This window comes from Erpetoichthys calabaricus, chromosome 10 (genome assembly GCF_900747795.2).
Source record: "Erpetoichthys calabaricus chromosome 10, fErpCal1.3, whole genome shotgun sequence".
Taxonomy (NCBI): Eukaryota; Metazoa; Chordata; class Cladistia; order Polypteriformes; family Polypteridae; genus Erpetoichthys; species Erpetoichthys calabaricus.
In genome coordinates this window covers 18,069,889-18,088,117 of record NC_041403.2, presented here as the reverse complement: position 1 = coordinate 18,088,117, position 18,229 = coordinate 18,069,889, and the positions used below count along the sequence as shown (strand labels likewise).

Sequence of the window (18,229 nt, the reverse complement as noted above, 5' to 3'; positions counted from 1 at the left end):
CGGGAATGAACCTGCTGGAATTCCCGGCTGAACGGGAATGGCCAAGCTTGCATATATAGCGTGTAAAAGTGTAAAAATCGATCAAGAAATAACAAGAGTTATAGATGAAAATAATTAAGGTGGCGCCATTGCTGCAGCTTGCACTTCATCATGCAACAGCTTTGAACAGCAACTTGAAATTGCAATGCGTCAGTCTGTTGAATCCGCATTATCTGGACTAAGAAACTAGCCATCACAGAATGATGACAAGAAACTGGATACATCAGTAAAAGCTGAAACTGCGGTGTTTCAGCGCAACGGCAAGCATGGGTGTTGTTTAGAACAAGTGCATCGGTATCTGATGACTGTGCCGCCTACTTCAGTGGAGGCAGAGCGTGCTTTCTCAGCGGCTGGCGTACTCTGCACGAAGGTGCACTCTCGCCTGAACAACCGCACGCTCGACGCATTGTGCTTTCTACGCTCTTATTACTGCAACTAACTAGATACATGTACTTATATGACAGCATGACCTGCTTGTAGTTAAGGTTAGTCTTTTATTGGTGTCAACATATTGCAGTAGTTTTATTAAAAATAAGTGTCGCTCGCTCGAAAAACCGTTCACATGTGAGATGCCCGTACACTGTGTCATTCCCGGGAGCCCGGGAATGACATGCAGGATTCCCGAATTCCTGGGAATGGATAAACCCGTCCGGGAATGGATTCCCTAATCTTGATCAACATAAATATTAAAGAATCTTCTTATTTTCAAAATCTACCTTGCCATGCCAGTGAAGAGAAGAAAGCTGTCTGCCCAGGTCCAACATTTCTTACACTGTCTGGTTGTGATTCTGGCTCTCCAGAAGAATGCCGACCTGGAGAAAACATGGACAGTAGTTTACTAATTATTCATTTGACCTCACCTGCTAAAAAAATTACCCCACCATTTTCTGAACCTGATTTAGCCAGTACAGTCATGGGTCACCATCAGTCACAAAACAGAAACCGAACTTGAATGGGATGGCAGTCCATCACAGGGTCTCTCTAAAGCTGCTGCTTAATCTGCAGTATGCAGATATTTGGGATGTCAGCACAATGCTTGAATTATAACCACACAAAGGACATATAAACTCATGGGCTCACCACAATGTTGCCCAGATACAAAACAGAGAGACTGAAAATGACATATTCAAAGACAAGTTAAAATCGATTTACAATGTGAACATTGTAGGCTCTAATACAATGATGGCAATATGTTAAATTAAATGTCAATAAATGAAAAATCTAATTATTCTCCCAAAATAATAATATCAGAACTAATATGACACCACCCCTGTGTGCTGCACAGGACCTGACAAAGAAGCTATAATCAGAATTTTTTTTTCATTTATGCATGTCAATGAGAAACTTTCATACAAAATAAAATGATCATAGTGAGAACACATGCAAGAGTCAACACAACAGAAATACAAAACTAAGAAGGTCTGCCTGCCTTGAAAGGAGACCACTACATGCTTAATACTCTGACTTGCCTCTTACACATTCTGCCCACTGTGCTGTAATTTCCACGTTTTACAGTCACCTCCACACTGACAATGAATTAAACATATTTACAAAGCTCTGGCTTCTAAGGTCAGTCTGTCTGTAAAGTTGAACACATTTAATAACCATCTCTAGGTTAATGCAGTAATGTTTCCTTAGATTATGAGTAAATCTAAAATGTTGGTACTCCAGCAGACCACATTATTTTATAGCAGACCAGAACATACACAGGGAACCTTTGACTTTGTTATAAAGTGCTGGACACTCATGTGCTATCTGTTTATCTTTTGCTATTTGCTATCATCAAGGTATCCCCACATGCTTCTATAATTTACCTGTTGCATACATAGCAGACATTGTATTTGTATATCCAAAGATGGGTCCTGCTTCATCTATAATGCAAACAAAATGGTAGACTTCGCCAGCAATGACACCATACTTCTCGCACAGTCTTCACCAGAGCCTCTCATGTTGAAAATGGGATGGGGCTTCAAATACAGTCCAGGGAAAGAAATCATGTGGCCTTAAGTTGGGGTTTTACCTTATATGCTTTCAGAAACTTCCACTATAAAGTGTGACAGGTTGATCCATGATTACTAAAAACAGATTCACTAGTACCAACATAAAAAATCCAAATTCTCCCCCTATGGCAATAAAATTGCAACACCAGGGTGATGCCAACGACATTAATGTACTGAGTTTAAACAAAGGATGCAAAATATTCTTTGATTAATGGATAGTGTGGAACGAACCCCGGACACAGACAGGCAGACACGTTTAAAGTCACCACCATGCATTTATTTACACTACTATATACAATGTTCAGTGCCACACAAACCCCAGTCTCCCCCAAAGTTCAGGCCAACCACACTATGCCTTCTTCGGACCGCCTCCTTCTCTTTTCTCTCTTCACTGACCTCGTCCATCTTCCACCCGACTCCAGCCTCTCTGTGAAGGGAGGCGGCCCCTTTTATAAGCACCTGGATGTGCTCCAGGTGTGTTCCGGCAATCTCACCGACACGCCCCAGTGTGGCGGAAGTGCTGGCTGCGTACCCGGAAGCACTCCGGGTGTCCCCACTCGTCTTCCCCCCAGCACTTCCGGGTGTGGTCCAGGGGTCCAGGGTTCTCCAGGCATGGGGGTGCCCCCTGGCGGTGACCACGGGCCCCCTACAGGGTTGAGCTTCCCCGGGCCCCCAAAGGAACCAGGGCGGTCGCCCCCCTTGTGGTCTGGCGGAGGAATGAGCCCTCCTCCTGTCTTCCTGGGCATCCCGGCTGGGTGCCACCCCCAGCCGCGTGCCACAATAGCCATCTACAGATTATTGTATATATTGACAAACAGGGTTTTAAATGTTACTACATAGCTCAAAAGGTTATATAGGGCATCTAATGGAAGTGGGCAAGATGGGGAAGCATGAATTCATCTTAGATAACACTCACACTATCTACTTCTCCCATTTTGTGGCACATTCATGAACAGCATAGGTTCTGTGGACTGCCCCATACTGCAAAAACTAGAAAACTAAAGAGAACTGTCAGGGAGTAGGCTGTTTGGATATTTTAAAAACTGTAAGCACAATATTTCATTTTTTACATGTACTGTATTATAAGTACTGAAATGGGAGTAGCCTGGCATCTTGACTGGGATTGAGGATAAAATTCTACCCGGCCATGTGGCCATAATGCACTGTCAGGCAACCGGTGCGAATTTTCTAGGGGCTGCAAAAACTTTTGTAAAATATTTAAAATTGCTAGTGTTTTTGAACTTTTGGAAGCTCTTATCTCTGTGAGCAAGGTTTTTCAACACTTACGGAAATGAAGTCTAAGAAACGCGAGAGACTTCATATGATCGACAAGGAAATGCGCGTCTGTCTTTCGAAAAACTGATCCTCGCATCAATCTCATATGTGCTGAAAAACAATCTCAACGTTCACATTAATTAAATTTAAGATTTATCCTTTGATTTCTTTATTAATAAAATGTCTTTCAAACTTGTAAAATTAACTGTTTTTATTGGTGATTGTCCATAGATTGTGTCGTCACGACTTTATTTATGGGCAGTCCCTCAGGTGCGCCGCGAAAGAAAATTTTTGGACTTAGTGCGCTGCAACTCGAAAAAGGTTGCCTTTCGCTGCCATAATGGACGGACCACATGAGTGAAGGTGTAACCCCGCCGTGAGGACCCTCAATTCCTGTGCCAGTCAGGATGAACAGTTGGATATAATGAACAATTAATTCCCTAGCGTGAGAGGTAGCAGTATTCCTCTGGCTTCCTCCCAACTAGAACACTCGCAAGGTTGCCTGTAAAGTGCAGAAGGGCAACCCTGCCTGGGGTGCTGCAGGAACAGAATCTTCCCGCTTCATGGAGCTTCCATGTGGCCCAGAAGTGCTTTCAAGGTGCCATACTGTGGCACCAGAAGAACTTCTGGGTCCCACATAATCTGCCTCATACAAGGGAGCCAGAGTTGCGAGGAATTGGACAACGCTTGTGAAGGAGGACAGGAAGGAGACAGAAGTACATGTTGGGTTTGTTGTTTGGTCCATTGTTTGGTTGATTAAAAAGCCTACAAATGTACTGTTAATAATAAATCATTATTTAGTTGAACTGGAACCTGTCTGTGGGTGAGGTCTATTTATTGTCTGTTTTTTCACCTGTATTATTATCATTCTTTAATTTAATATTATTTATTGTATCAGTATGCTGCTGCTGAAGAATGTGAATTTCCCATTGGGATTAATAAAGTATCTATCTATCTATCTATCTATTTGGTAACAGGGCACCGTGGGTGGCCCCTGGTGGTCATAGTATATATTTTAATAATGCATTTATAAAATACTAGCTGTGTAAGCCAGTGCTATGTAAGCCCGGCCTCCTAGTAACCATGGATTCTGGCACTTCAATCAATCATTGGCATCAGTTGTGCATTAGCGGCTAAGTGAGGTTCTCTTTCCTCAGCGGTTCTGTTTTGCCGATGTGCTCGCCTTGCTTGTGTATTAGCGGCTAAGCGAGTTTCTCTTTTCTCGCCAGTGTCACTTTGGCAACAGAGTCGCTTTCTTTGACCTTCATGCTGCAGCCTCGCACTTCCGGGCCGGACAGACAGACACAGACACTTCCACGCTTAGACGTTTATATACAGTATAAGATTTCTTTGTTATATTTTATTCACTGTACTGTAAAAATTCATACCTAAGTAAAATCACATTGATTTTTATGATGTGATTGTAAAACATATGTTTAAATAATACGGAATTTGCATGAATGACAGCTGCAGAGCGCGTACACCAGAGTGTTCTGTGCTTTCAGAGATGTTAACAATAGAATATAAAAAATGTGACACGTCTAGCTTAAGACCACCTGGTTATCCCCACTGTAATGCTATCGGCAAAGAAACTTTTCTCGGCTGCCAGCAAAGATACAACTGTGTAATCTGCTTCTTCCCAGCCATATGTGTATCTAAGGAAGTGACTTCCACAGAGAAGCTTTTGCTATTTTTGAAAGTGTCTTTTGTACCCTCACTTTACAAAGGGAAGAAAATACCATGACGTGTGTAAAAACCAAACTAGAAATTGAAAGAATATAGTCATTATTATATTATACTGTGTAAAGTAAATAATATTTTAAACAAGAATGTGGTGATGTTGTTCACAAAGAAGTTTTTTTGCCAAGTTAAAATCATGTAAAGATTTCTACTGCTTGTAGTACTACAGAAAGAAAGTGTTAATTCATGAACCAGCAGCCATAACACATGCAGTTCAGAACAGATAATCCACCTGAATCTCAGCATGTTTGAGCCAGGCCAGTACTTGGATGGGAAAACAGCTTGAGGTGTTGGCGAGGCCATCATAGGGTGCCTACCCTATGGTGTGTGTGCAGATCTCAATATCCCCACAGTGCAGTGACATGTACACTGTGCTGCAAAAAATGGTGCCATCCTTTAGATGAGATTCAAAAGTGAGGTCCTGGCTCTCTGTGGTCATAAAAGATTCCTTGGCATCTTTCACAAAGAGTAGGGTTTATACCAATGTCCCAGCTAAATTGGCCATCACGGCCTGCTCATTCAGGCCCCCTAATTATCCCCTGTCCCTTATTGGTTAAGTCTCTTGCCCCTTCACCACCTAATAACTAATGTGTGGTGAGCATACTGGCACAAAATGCCTGCCGTTGCATCCTCCAGATGGATGCTACACATTAGTGGTGGTTGAAGTAGCAAACCCCTCTCTATCCATCCATCCATTTTCCAACCCGCTGAATCCGAACACAGGGTCACGGGGGTCTGCTGGAGCCAATCCCAGCCAACACAGGGCACAAGGCAGGGAACCAATCCCAGGCAGGGTGCCAACCCACCGCAGGACACACACAAACACACCCACACACCAAGCACACACTAGGGCCAATTTAGAATCGCCAGTCCACCTAACCTGCATGTCTTTGAACTGTGGGAGGAAACCGGGGGCGCCCAGAGGAAACCCACGCAGACACGGGGAGAACATGCAAACTCCACGCAGGGAGGGCCCGGGAACGAACCCAGGTCCCCAGATCTCCCAACTGCGAGGCAGCAGCGCTACCCACTGCGCCACCATGCCGCCCCCTCTCTATTTATAGCGATTTAAGTGTCTTGAAAAGCTCAATATAAAATGTAATGTTGTCTTCTTTTTCTTAATTCAGTGGATTTCGAGCTCTTGACGTGCCCCTGTGGCTGTAGTTTTTTTCCCACCCAGTTTTTCAATCAGTGAGTCATTTTACCTCCAAATGGTTTTAATTGGCTCGTCTTTTTTTCTCATCTCTTATTCAAGATTTAGGAAAGATTTTTACATTATGAGCCACTTACAAATATGTGTTTTTGATAAAGTTTTAAATGCTTAACTTTTTTGTATTATTTTCCTATTAATTTGCCAATTTCTGCTCCATGCTTATTAGGAATTAACATACCAAAGAACCAGAACACCTGGAAAAAGCAGAATGAAAATCATTATAATGATGAATGTGTTAAAATCAAGTTAAAATAAAACACTAAATTATGCTTGGTGTGTGGGGGGGTGTGTGTGTGTGCCCTGTGGTGGGCTGGCGCCCTGCCTGGGGTCTGTTTCCTGCCTTGCGCCCTGTGTTGGCTGGGATTGGCTCCAGCAGACCCTGTAGTTAGGATATAGCGGGTTGGATAATGGATGGATGGATGATCCCCATGTAAATTACATAAATGCTTGGTACATTCCAAATAGAAACTGAAAAATAATGCCTTGCTTAATTAGGCTAGGAATCAAAATAAATACTGAACAAAAACCTGCAGCCACATGGGGTGCACGGGGTGCCTGGTACCACCGAGATAATTTATTTCCATAATAATGCAAACACAGGACTATTAAAAGACAAACATGCATTATACATCCTCCAATTTTATTGTCTTTCAAGGTGTGTGACCCCCCACCCCCGGTAATCTGTCACAAGATTAATTGCAAACTACTGGGGATAGAACCTTCATCTTTTTCTTAATTGAACGCTTATGTCCTCAAAATAAAGTAAAAAATGTTTGTGTAGCAGAAAGCTGGTGGCCATGGTCATGGGTTTATTATGGCAAAGTGATCGGAAAGCCAAGTGACATGGCGGAAAGAAGAAGAAAATCAGCAACCTCTACCACGCAAATCACAGAGGCCAATTACGTGAGAAAGGGTACCATAATAGAAAAAGGAAGAGCAGATACGGCATGCAAGAGTGACTAAAGACAATGAAGTGCATGGCAACAACTGAGACAACTGTTCAGTACCGTATGTGTTCAGCATTCACAATCAAGAGTAAGCTCTTGCATGTGTAAACATCTGATGGAGAGCTTACTGTTCTTTATATGTAGCCTTTTATTGTGTTACCTCGAGATGGGGCCTCACTTTAACTTCTACAAATGACATACTTTAAACAAAACATCCTATTTTTGAATTTATTGATCATTGAACATCAAACTTTATTAAACGTGCATAAAGGATGGCCAAATAACCTATGCTCATGAGTTTATAGCAAAGTTATCACAAAACAAAGTGCTAAACACAATAATGGCAGGAAGAAAAAGAAGAGCAGCAACATCTGCTGAGTGCCAAGGAAACTGGCAGTTAAATGACAAAGAATGAGAAACAATAAGAAGACAAAACAGCATGCAAGAACAAGAGAGAAATACATGCTGCTGACAAACATGAAGATCATCAAATCCTCTGAGTAGCTATTTAGAAACGTGAAAAGCATCAATGGTTCCTTATCTTTAAAGTGTTTTGTATTTGTCTTTATTTTTAGGACCGTGGTCTGCGTGTTTCATTAGCGCAACTAAATAAGGACAATTAAAAAAAGAATATAATTAGAATTAGACTTTGGCTTCTGAGCTATAAAGCATTTAGGATGATTTTTTAAGCCTTCACTTAGCTCACTACATGTTTATATATAATCTAAACATATTTCCATATTTTTGCTTAATGATCATCACAGACCAATTAATCTCATGGCTGATTCTTACCTACTATAGCTAGGGCATCTTGATGCTCCTGGTAACAGGAGAAGAGGATGTTGGGACTGAGATCTTTTGTTGGAAACTGCTCCCAAGGTGGAGTAAGATCCATCTGTTTGTCGCCAGACTCTACTTCAATCTCCAGAATAATGTGGAAGAGCTGAGAGTATTTCTCTGGAGAATCACAAGCATCCAAATCTGGCCTGAGAGGAAACAGAAAATGGTAGACATGATAGGAGAAGGCAGATAAGAAAAAACAGATGCCTTCACAGTTTACAGAAAATATCTGTAATATATTTTACACAATATTTACCTAAAATATTATTTACACAGCTATTTTCCTAAGAAATATATAATTTTATGAAATCTTTAAACAGAATGCCTACTTAATATCTTAGAGGGCATTTAACAAAAGACAGCTATCTAAACACTCTGCCACCCAAGCAAACCCTTTATCATTCATCTATGCTTCCAATATTCCAGCTCCAGTTTTCACTTTGCTGATGTCAAATGGATTGTGGTGGGAAAACAAAGGCTGCAATATGGGGCTAAAGTGGAACTGGATACCACGAGTGCATCTGCCAAAGTGTAATCAAATCCACATTCAGGTGATCCTTCACCTGGCAAAGTCACCTATTGTAAATTGTGCAACAAAGAAATGTGGTGTTTTAAAATATTAGTGAATAGACATGTCACAACATTCTCAGACCCGCTCAGTACCATTCATCCTTGCAACATCAGGCACAAGGCAGGACCACCTTTGAGCAGGGTGCCAGTTTATTGTAGAGCCCACTCAAGTATGCAATCACACTCACAAAGAGCCAGTTTGGAATCACCAGCTATCATGTTTGGAGATGTGTGAGGAAAGTCAGTGTATGTGGAGACACGGGGGAAGCAGGCAAATTCCACTTGGAAAAAGAGCAGAATTCAAACCCAAAGTTTAAAGACAAAACCAAAGCCGAAGCCAACAGACAAAGTGGATGCCACAGCCATTTCCTGAATTATTTGCTTGTTTGACTGAGCACTATATTCTCATGTGGTCTTTCTTTTCAGTTACTTATAGCAGTACTAGAAGTAGTAGTAGATATAGCAGTAGCACTATCACTAGCACAGAGTACAGAAATAAATAAATAGAAGGAAATGTACCTACACACCAAGGCCCACCCACCAAAATAATTACATCACATGCAGTTTCTGTTTGTCTCTGCTCACCAGCATTCTTTGACACACAAAGAGCAGTGCATTCAGTTGTCATAATTTAAATTCACAATGTCCTCAAGTGCTGACTTAATGCTGCACATTATGAGTCACCTTTGACCTAATTCTGACACTCCTGGACATCACATTTTTCACCACAAACCTGTTTTATTTTGATTGATCATATTTCCTTGTGCAACCAGTGATTGTGTATTTTAGAACAAATAACATTTTAGATGTTTTTGTGGGTTGTGAACAAACAAAGCACCGTAAATAAGGCAGAAAATTCATTAAAGTCAGTAGTGGATCAAAACTGACCTGAAGATGTGTAACAGCTGTCTAGAAATGTGACATTTGAAAAATTAGTTCCTTTTTGTAAAGTTAGAGTACTTTATTAAAACCCTTCACATTTCTGAGCTGAAAAGATTCCATTTAGGATTTTTTATGTGTTGTAAAAAATAAACCACCATAAATGAAGAGTAAAATCCATTTAAGTCTATGGTGGGTCAAAACTGAACCAATGGACATGGCAGTGTTCAAAATATGTATGGAAATGTGACATTTTGGAATGCTTTTTTGAAATCGGGGAACTTTGTATAACTGTGCTGAACAGATGACATTTAGGAAGTTTTTATGGGTTGTGCTAAAAAAAAAAAAATCCATAATTACAATGGTAAAAAACCATTAAAGTCAATGGTGGGTCAAAACTGACCCAAAAGACAGGGCAAAGAAAATACTTTTTAAAAGCTGTACAAATTATTGGCTTTTCGGGTACTGCGCAAGAGGCAGCTTTTTACCAAAGCTCCATATTTCTCACTGTTTTTTCTTATTTTACTAGTTATGGTCTTCTTTGTATGTTTAGACTATAGTGTATCTATCTATCTATCTATCTATCTATCTATCTATCTATCTATCTATCTATCTATCTATCTATCTATCTATCTATCTATCTATCTATCATCTTCAAGTTTCTTACTGTTCGTTAATGGTAAATATAAGATAAGCGACAAAGTTTCATCCTAAACAGGTAAAATTTAGGTTGCTCTACCTGATTTTAAACACAAAACCAGCTCAAATTTGACCCAATGATGCTGTGGGGGTTAAGCATAGTGGAACCATATAGTTCAGACACTATGACATGGGTGCCTTCATCTTTTATATAATAGCCGCCACAAGTCACTGCTCACATGAGGCATGCATCATGTGGCTGGCAACCAGGTAGCATGACGGCAACCCAAAGCTCTAAAATGGTCACATAAAAAGCATACAAAATAGTGATGTAAGGATGTCACCAAAATAACAACTCAAAATAAAAACTAATATTCCTCCAAAACTAAAAACAAGGAATCATAAACCAATTCTTAACACATTTCTAACAATATCTCATTTACCACAAATAAAGAAATTTTCACATTATGTGCCATCATTAAATGTAAACTATAAATAAAATATTTTTACTAAAGTCAAAGTATGAAAAAATAAACAAAGCAAATGTATGTCAAGTTTCAAAGCCGATTATTCCGTTTTGTTTTCTTGCTTTTGCTAAGTGCCTGTTTAATGCTGCCATGATGCTGTGTCTCCAGTCATGCATTCACTATCAAGTACAGACAATGTTGCCCAACCATGTTCAGCATTCACAGGCTAGTTACTGATCTTTTACTGATCATGACCCAGACTGGGTTGCAGGAATGCTCTCAGCTTTTCATTTGTTTTCAGCTTTCTGGTGTCTTCTCTTTACTGTTCACCCAGGCTAACCTGATTCATGCAGAGCCACATTACTGGCTTCTGTAAATCCAGCTGAGGGAGACAATCTCTTATGTACTCCACTATGGGGTTGCAGCTTTAGCTCTTTCTCTACAGACTGGAAGAGTCTGCACCACAAGTGTCTCTTAGTCCAATTTCTTTTTGTTTATTTCGGCAGCCATGCTAATAACAGACAATAGATTTTTTACTCAGTACAATCTCTTATATATATTTCTCTTCTGGTTCGTCCTGCTTCCTGTTCAAAAGTGGTCCCGCCCACACACAGCCGACCTGGCATTTCTCGATTGCTATTCGTCCTCTTCCAAACCCTTCCCCACACTGCCTGCGGCTCCTCTTCAAAACCGGTCCTGCCCACACGCAGCTGACACGGCATTTTTCGATTCCTATTCCTGCTCTTCCAAACCCTTCTCCACGCTGCCAGAGGCATCCCATAAACCCCCACGCCGCTTTTCTCGATTCCTATTCCTCCTTCAGACTACCGCGTTCCCCACTCCTATCTCATGACCCCATTGGTGTCACGTCACCGCCCTATATCTAGCCTGACTACATGACCTTTCACTTCAGCCATGCGTACGCCTGGAAGTCTTTTCTGTAGCCTGCTACAGAAAGGTACTCTGTCAGCCATTGGCATTGGTTTCACTCCTTCGTATTTTCGTTATACTGCGATGGTTGTTTCCTAAGCCTTTGTTATAAAATGAACGACAGTATCTTCTCTGTCAACAGGTTTTTGTACAACGTCATCTCTATTCCGGGATCCGGCAACTGCCTGTTCCTATCAGTGGGTTATTTCTTGACACAAACAGTTGACGAAGGCAATGCACTCTCACTACGACATAGGGCAGTAGATTTCATTGCATCACATTGGGACAGATTTGGAGACATTCTTCCTGTTGTTCTCTGGGATGAAGCACCAATGACACATTGTTATGCATTTCAATCTGTTGACAGACTACTGCGAGATCTCACTCAGGAAAATGCACCTTTCGGTAATAAAACCATTCTTCTCGGTGGAGATTTCCGCCAAATACTGCCTGTTATCTTCCGCGGTTCTCGAGCCCTCACTGTTGCCTCTTCCATCAACAAACACAGGCTGTGGAACGAAATGAAAGTCCTAAAACTCACAAAAAATATGAGAGCTCTTGAAAGTGAAACTCAATTTGTTCAGTGGCTTCTTCAAGTTCGGGAAGGTAAAACTAGAGACATGGCAGAACTACCTTCTCAACGTTTACCACAACAACAAGACCCAGTTGCTCAACTTTACAGTGATATTAATTTCTCGACTGTGACTCCCCAAGAACTTGCTACAAGAGCAATACTGAGCATCACAAACGACGATTCTCTACACATTAACAACAAAGTTCTTGATCTTATACACGGTGAAAAAGTGACCTTCAAGAGTGTAGATACAGTAGTCAGTGACGATCCTAATGATCAAGTAACGTACCCACAAGAGTTTTTACACACCCTCACACCAACTGGCATGCCTCCCCATATCCTTCATCTGAAGGAAGGAGCTATAGTTATGCTCCTCCAAAATGTTATGCCATCAAAAGGTCTTTGCAATGGAACAAGACTCATTGTTACGCGAATACATACAACTATTATTGAGTGCAAACTGATCGCTGAAACAATCTTCATTCCCAGAATCTCTCTCCTTCCTTCCAACACCAATCTCCCTTTTAAATTTAAACGCACACAATTCCCACTCAGACTCACCTTCTCCATGACTATCAACAAGTCCCAAGGACAAACGTTTGCAAAGATTTGCGTTAATCTACAACAACCAGTCTTCAGCCACGGTCAGTTGTACATAGCTTTTTCTAGGGTTGGATCTTTCGACTCATTATCTGTTGTCTCCACCAAAACATCTATTCACAATTCCGTCTTTCAAGAAGTATTTATTTCTTCTTGATTTCTGAATTCCTTTCTCACCGTTTTCCGTTCCTATGCTACGGCGGGCGTCGGCTAGTACAATTTATTTTTGTATAGCCCAAATTCACATAAGAAGAACCGCAGTGGGCTTTAACAGGCCCTGGCTCTTGACAGCACCCCAGCCTTGACTCTCTAAGAAGACAAGGAAAAACTCCCAAAAAAACCCTTGAGGGAAAAAATGGAAGAAACCTTGGGAAAGGCAGTTCAAAAAGAAACCCCTTTCCAGTTAGTTTGGGCATGCAGTGGGTGTCAAAAAGAAGGGGTCAATACAATACAATACACAGAACAGAACAAATCCTCAATACAGTATAAAAATAAAAAAATTACAAGTACAGTACAGTACAGGAGAGTCTTAAAAGAGTGTAAATAGCAAGCAAATTTAGGAGAAAGCTTCAGAAGGCTATATAACAAAATACTTTTGGTTTTGCACCTGCACAAAGTAAATCACCTCACCTTAGATTACGACCTTGGCATAGCAGAGTGGCTTGCATAAGCCGGAGATACTTAACAATTGCTTGTGTTGTTAGGCACCTTTTGCTCCTGATAAGCTTACTCTTGATAAATTGGTTTAAGGGAAGCAGCTAGACAATGAACAATCCAAAATTAACTTCCATGTTGTTCACATGAAGACTAAGAGAGCCCTGTCTACAGGAGTGGTGTCAGGACCCTGGGGGTCCTGGGGCCTGGGGGTGATGTTTTGTGGCAAGTGCATATGCCCCAGATGGCCCATGTAGCCCAGTTATGCTCAGCCTGAAGACACTACAGTATATAAATCAGAATACAAATTGCTTTCATTTCAGCTTTCATTATGTTCTTTATAACGTTTGCAATAATTCATGTTTATTTGCTTCAAATGCACACTATAGAAAAACTCCATATGTTGTATTTAGTACAGGATACCAAACCATGGAATTACAAAAAAAACTAAATTAAATATTTTGTTAAATATACAGTGCCTATATAGAGTAAAGTATTCACACCTCCTGGAAGTCTTCACATTTTCTTGTTATACAACATTGAATTACAGTGGAATTCATTTGGATTTTTGACATTGATCAGCAGAAAAAGACCCTTTAATGTCAACGTGTAAACAAATTTCTGCAAAGTGGTCTAAATTAATTACAAATATAAAACATACAATAATATAGCACATCAGTATACCCCCACTTTTAATGTGACACACCTAAATCCAGTGGTGCAGCCCACTGATTTCAGAAGTCCCAGAATCAGTTCAGTGGGGATCACCTGTCTGGGGTTTCACTTGACTGCATGTGGAAGGGCCAACTTGTGGTGAGTCTGTATGGTGGGCTAACCTACACAATGATGACTACAGAACATGCTAAGCAACTCTGTGAAAAGCACAAGTCAGGGGACAGAGACCACAAAATATCCCCCCGAGTCACTGAGGATCTAGGTAAAACAGTCATTAAGAAATGGAAAGAGTCTGGCACAGCTTTAAGTCAGTTTAGAGCAGACCATCCACAAAAACTGAACAACACAAGACCTCTGAGAAATCTGAAGGAGTGACAAGCTACAGTGGATCAGATTGAAGAGACTGTGCAGATAACAACTTTGCTTAGGGTCTTCACCAGTCACAGTTTTATGGGAGAGCAACAAAAAGGAAAACAAATCCACATGACATACCTACAAGAGTTTACCAGAAAACACATGGGAGACACTGAGGTCAGCTGGAACAAGTTTCTGTTTTATGATGAGACTAAAATAGAGTTTTTAAGCCAGCAGACTAAATGTAATATTTGAACACTGCGCATTATAAACAACCCATCATCACACTGTGAAGCATGGGGGTGGCAGCATTAGGCTCTGGGGATGCCCTGCAGCAGGCCCTGGAAGGTAAATAGCACAAAATATGGAGATACCCAACAGAGTCTGCAAGAAACCTGTGCCTTGGGTGAAGAGTTCTTTTCCAGCAAGACAACCACCAAACATAAAGCCAGAGCTACACAGGGATGGCTTCAAAACAAGAATGTGGATGTCCTGGGGTCCATATTGCAATCCAACTGAGAATTTAAGTCTGGACTTGACAAAGGCAGTTCACTTACAATCAACCTGACAGAGCCTGAGCAGCTTTGCAAAGAAGAATGAGGAGAAATGGCAGAGTGTAGATGTGTAAAGCTGACAGAGAAAGACATCTGTACACACAGACTCAAGGCTGTCATGGCTGCCCAAGGTGCACCTCCTAACTAATTGACTTACGTACGTGTGTACTTATGTACTGTACACAATTATTTGGTGTTTTATATTTGTGATTAATTTAGACCATTTTGCAGTGATTTGTTTTCACCTTGACATTGAAGAGTCTTTTTCTGATGATCAATGTCATAAAAGCCAAATAGATTCAATGTAATATAATAATAAAATATGAAAACTTCTAAGGGGGATCAACACTTTTTATAGCAACAAGCTTATTTTCCATTTTTCAAGAACAACCTACTAGAAAAAAAAAACAGTTTAAAAAACAAATACACTTGTGTTGTACCATATAGCAGTTTCTTCGGTGAACTCAAATCCATGTCCCTTTAATATAAAATGATTGTCACAGTTGCTTATACTGTATGCTGTTACACTTACAGCAGTGAGGACAGAAACTTCAATACTGTACAATTAACAGCCCTGTCCAAAAAAGGACAACAAACAAAAAAAATCGAAAACATGGCCAACAAAACATATGGAAACAGATAAAAAGGAAACATTTACAGACAGGTAAAATACACTTACTTTGTAAATTTTAACATGGTAGTCCCTGGGACAATGAAACCAGTGTGAAACTGTGTCTGGAATATTTGAGTATTTGTCAACTGCAAGGACAAGAATTTCATATTTTAGTTGAAAAGGACTCATTACAAACAAAAAGGATTGCAGATTTATTGGACAGGTAACCTTTTGAATGCCACCGTGATACCTTCCTCACCTTTGCCTGCAGCCTCCCTCCTATTGTGGACCTCATGTGATAAACACACACCGCTACATCTCCATGAACGCTGACTCCCAGAGGGATCACTACCTTCCCTTCTTGTACTCGGTTTTCCCTTTAAAAAAACAGAACCATGCATATTTAATCAAAATTAAAAGATGTCATAAACACATCCAGGAGGGCAGATGTCACTACTCCAAACATAACATGGATTTGTACTCCTCTAAAAGGCACATTTTAAAACTTCAGTTGCAACAATTTGACTAAAGTGAAGCAAATGAAATTATTAAGAATTACTATGAATGCAGAGTGGTAGCTATGTGGCTCGTATCTGGAGGATTGTTGGTTCAAATGCCATTACTGCCATAGGTATCCTACTCCATTGAGCCCTTGACAATTTTCCAGGAGTGCTGTGCAATGGCTGACCCTGTGCTCTGACCCCCAGTGGTTCATCTCTCCTGGATTAATAAAGTCTATCAAAATCAAAACATGCCAACCCTTGAGTATTTTCAAGTGCTATTGCGGTAATGCAGAAGAGCCATTAAAGTTTATAAGGTCCATGAGGTTTTAAAGGTTTTGATATTGAACATTTATTTTATATTTTATATTATACATTTTGTTATTGGACTTCTGTGCTCGTCACGGATTGTCCATAACGAACACCATGTTCAAGCATAGGGGTGTTCATATGTGCACTTGGCACCAGGACACCCTAGGCCTCAGTTCGATGATCGACTTTGTGGTCGTGTTGTCGGACTTGCGGCCACATGTCTTGGACACTCGGGTGAAGAGAGGGGCGGAGCTGTCAACTGATGACCACCTGGTGGTGAGTTGGCTCTGATGGTGGGGGAGGATGCCGGTCAGGCCTGGTAGGCCCAAACGTGTTGTGAGGGTCTGCTGGGAACATCTGGCAGAGCCCCCCTGTCAGAAGTAGCTTCAATTCCCACCTCCGGCAGAACTTCGACCATGTCCTGAGGGAGGTGGGGGACATTGAGTCCGAATGGGGCATGTTCTGTGCCTGTATTGTTGAGGCGGCTGACCGGAGCTGTGGCCGTACGGTGGTCGGTGCCTGTCGTGGCAGCAATCCCCGAACCCGTGTGTGGACACCAGAGGTGAAGGATGCCATCAAGCTGAAGAAGGAGTCCTACCGGTCCCTTTTGTCCTGTGGGACCCTGGAGGCAGCTGATAGGTACCGGCAGGCCAAGCGGAATGCGGCTTCGGTGGTTGCTGAGGCAAAAACTCGGGCATGGGAGGAGTTTGGGGAGGCCATGGAGAACGACTTTCAGACGGCTTCGAGGAGATTCTGGTCCACCGTCCGGCGTCTCAGGAGGGGGAAGCAGTGCAGTGTCAACACTGTGTATGGTGGGGATGGTGCGCTGCTGACCTCGACTCGGGATGTTGTGGGTCGGTGGGGGGAGTACTTCGAAGACCTCCTCAATCCCACTAACATGGCTTCCAATGAGGAAGCAGAGCCTGGGGACTCGGAGGTGGGCTCCCCCATCTCTGGGACTGAGGTCACCGAGGTGGTCAAAAAACTCCTTGGTGGCAGGGACCCGGGGGTGGATGAGATACGCCCGGAGTTCCTCAAGGCTCAAGGTAGGGATGTCTTGGTTGACACGTCTCTGCAACATCGCATGGACATCAGGGACAGTGCCTCTGGATTGGCAGACCGGGGTGGTGGTCCCCCTCTTTAAGAAGGGGGATCGGAGGGTGTGTTCCAACTACAGAGGGATGACACTCCTCAGCCTCCCTGGAAAAGTCTATTCAGGGGTTCTGGAGAGGAGGGTCCGTCGGATAGTCGAACCTTGGATTCAGGAGGAACAGTGTGGTTTTTGTCCTGGTCGCGGAACAGTAGACCAGCTCTACACCCTTAGCAGGGTCCTGCAGGGTGCATGGGAGTTCGCCCAACCAGTCTACATGTGTTTTGTGGACTTGGAAAAGACGTTCGACCGTGTCCCTCAGGGAATTCTGTGGGGGGTGCTCCGAGAGTATGGGGTACCGGACCCCCTGATAAGGGCTGTTCGGTCCCTGTACGATCGGTGCCAGAGCTTGGTCCGCATTGCCGGCAGTAAGTCGAACCCGTTTCCAGTGAGAGTTGGACTCTGCCAGGGCTGCCCTTTGTCACCGATTCTGTTCATAACTTTTATGGACAGAATTTCTAGACGCAGCCAGGGTGTTGAGGGGGTCCGGTTTGGTGGACTCAGGATTGGGTCACTGCTTTTTGCAGATGATGTTGTCCTGTTTGCTTCATCAGGCCGTGATCTTCAGCTCTCTCTGGATCGGTTCGCAGCTGAGTGTGAAGCGGCTGGGATGAGAATCAGCACCTCCAAATCTGAGACCATGGTCCTCAGCCGGAAAAGGGTGGAGGGCCCTCTCAGGGTTGGTAGCGAGATCCTGCCCCAAG

General features: G+C 42.2%; 1 protein-coding gene across 7 annotated transcripts in view; it reads right to left on the bottom strand.

The window, feature by feature from the left end:
* Window positions 1-18,229, bottom strand: part of dnajc6 (DnaJ (Hsp40) homolog, subfamily C, member 6) — a 152,696-nt gene that overhangs the window by 40,813 nt on the left and 93,654 nt on the right. For all 7 annotated transcript variants that reach the window (XM_028810962.2, XM_051932705.1, XM_028810957.2 and 4 more), the window contains 4 exons: window positions 15,823-15,940; window positions 15,630-15,709; window positions 8,007-8,200; window positions 756-851 (listed from right to left, as the gene is read on the bottom strand). In XM_028810962.2, the coding sequence (XP_028666795.2) occupies window positions 756-851; window positions 8,007-8,200; window positions 15,630-15,709; window positions 15,823-15,940 (488 nt within the window). The remainder of the gene's footprint in view (window positions 1-755; window positions 852-8,006; window positions 8,201-15,629; window positions 15,710-15,822; window positions 15,941-18,229) is intronic.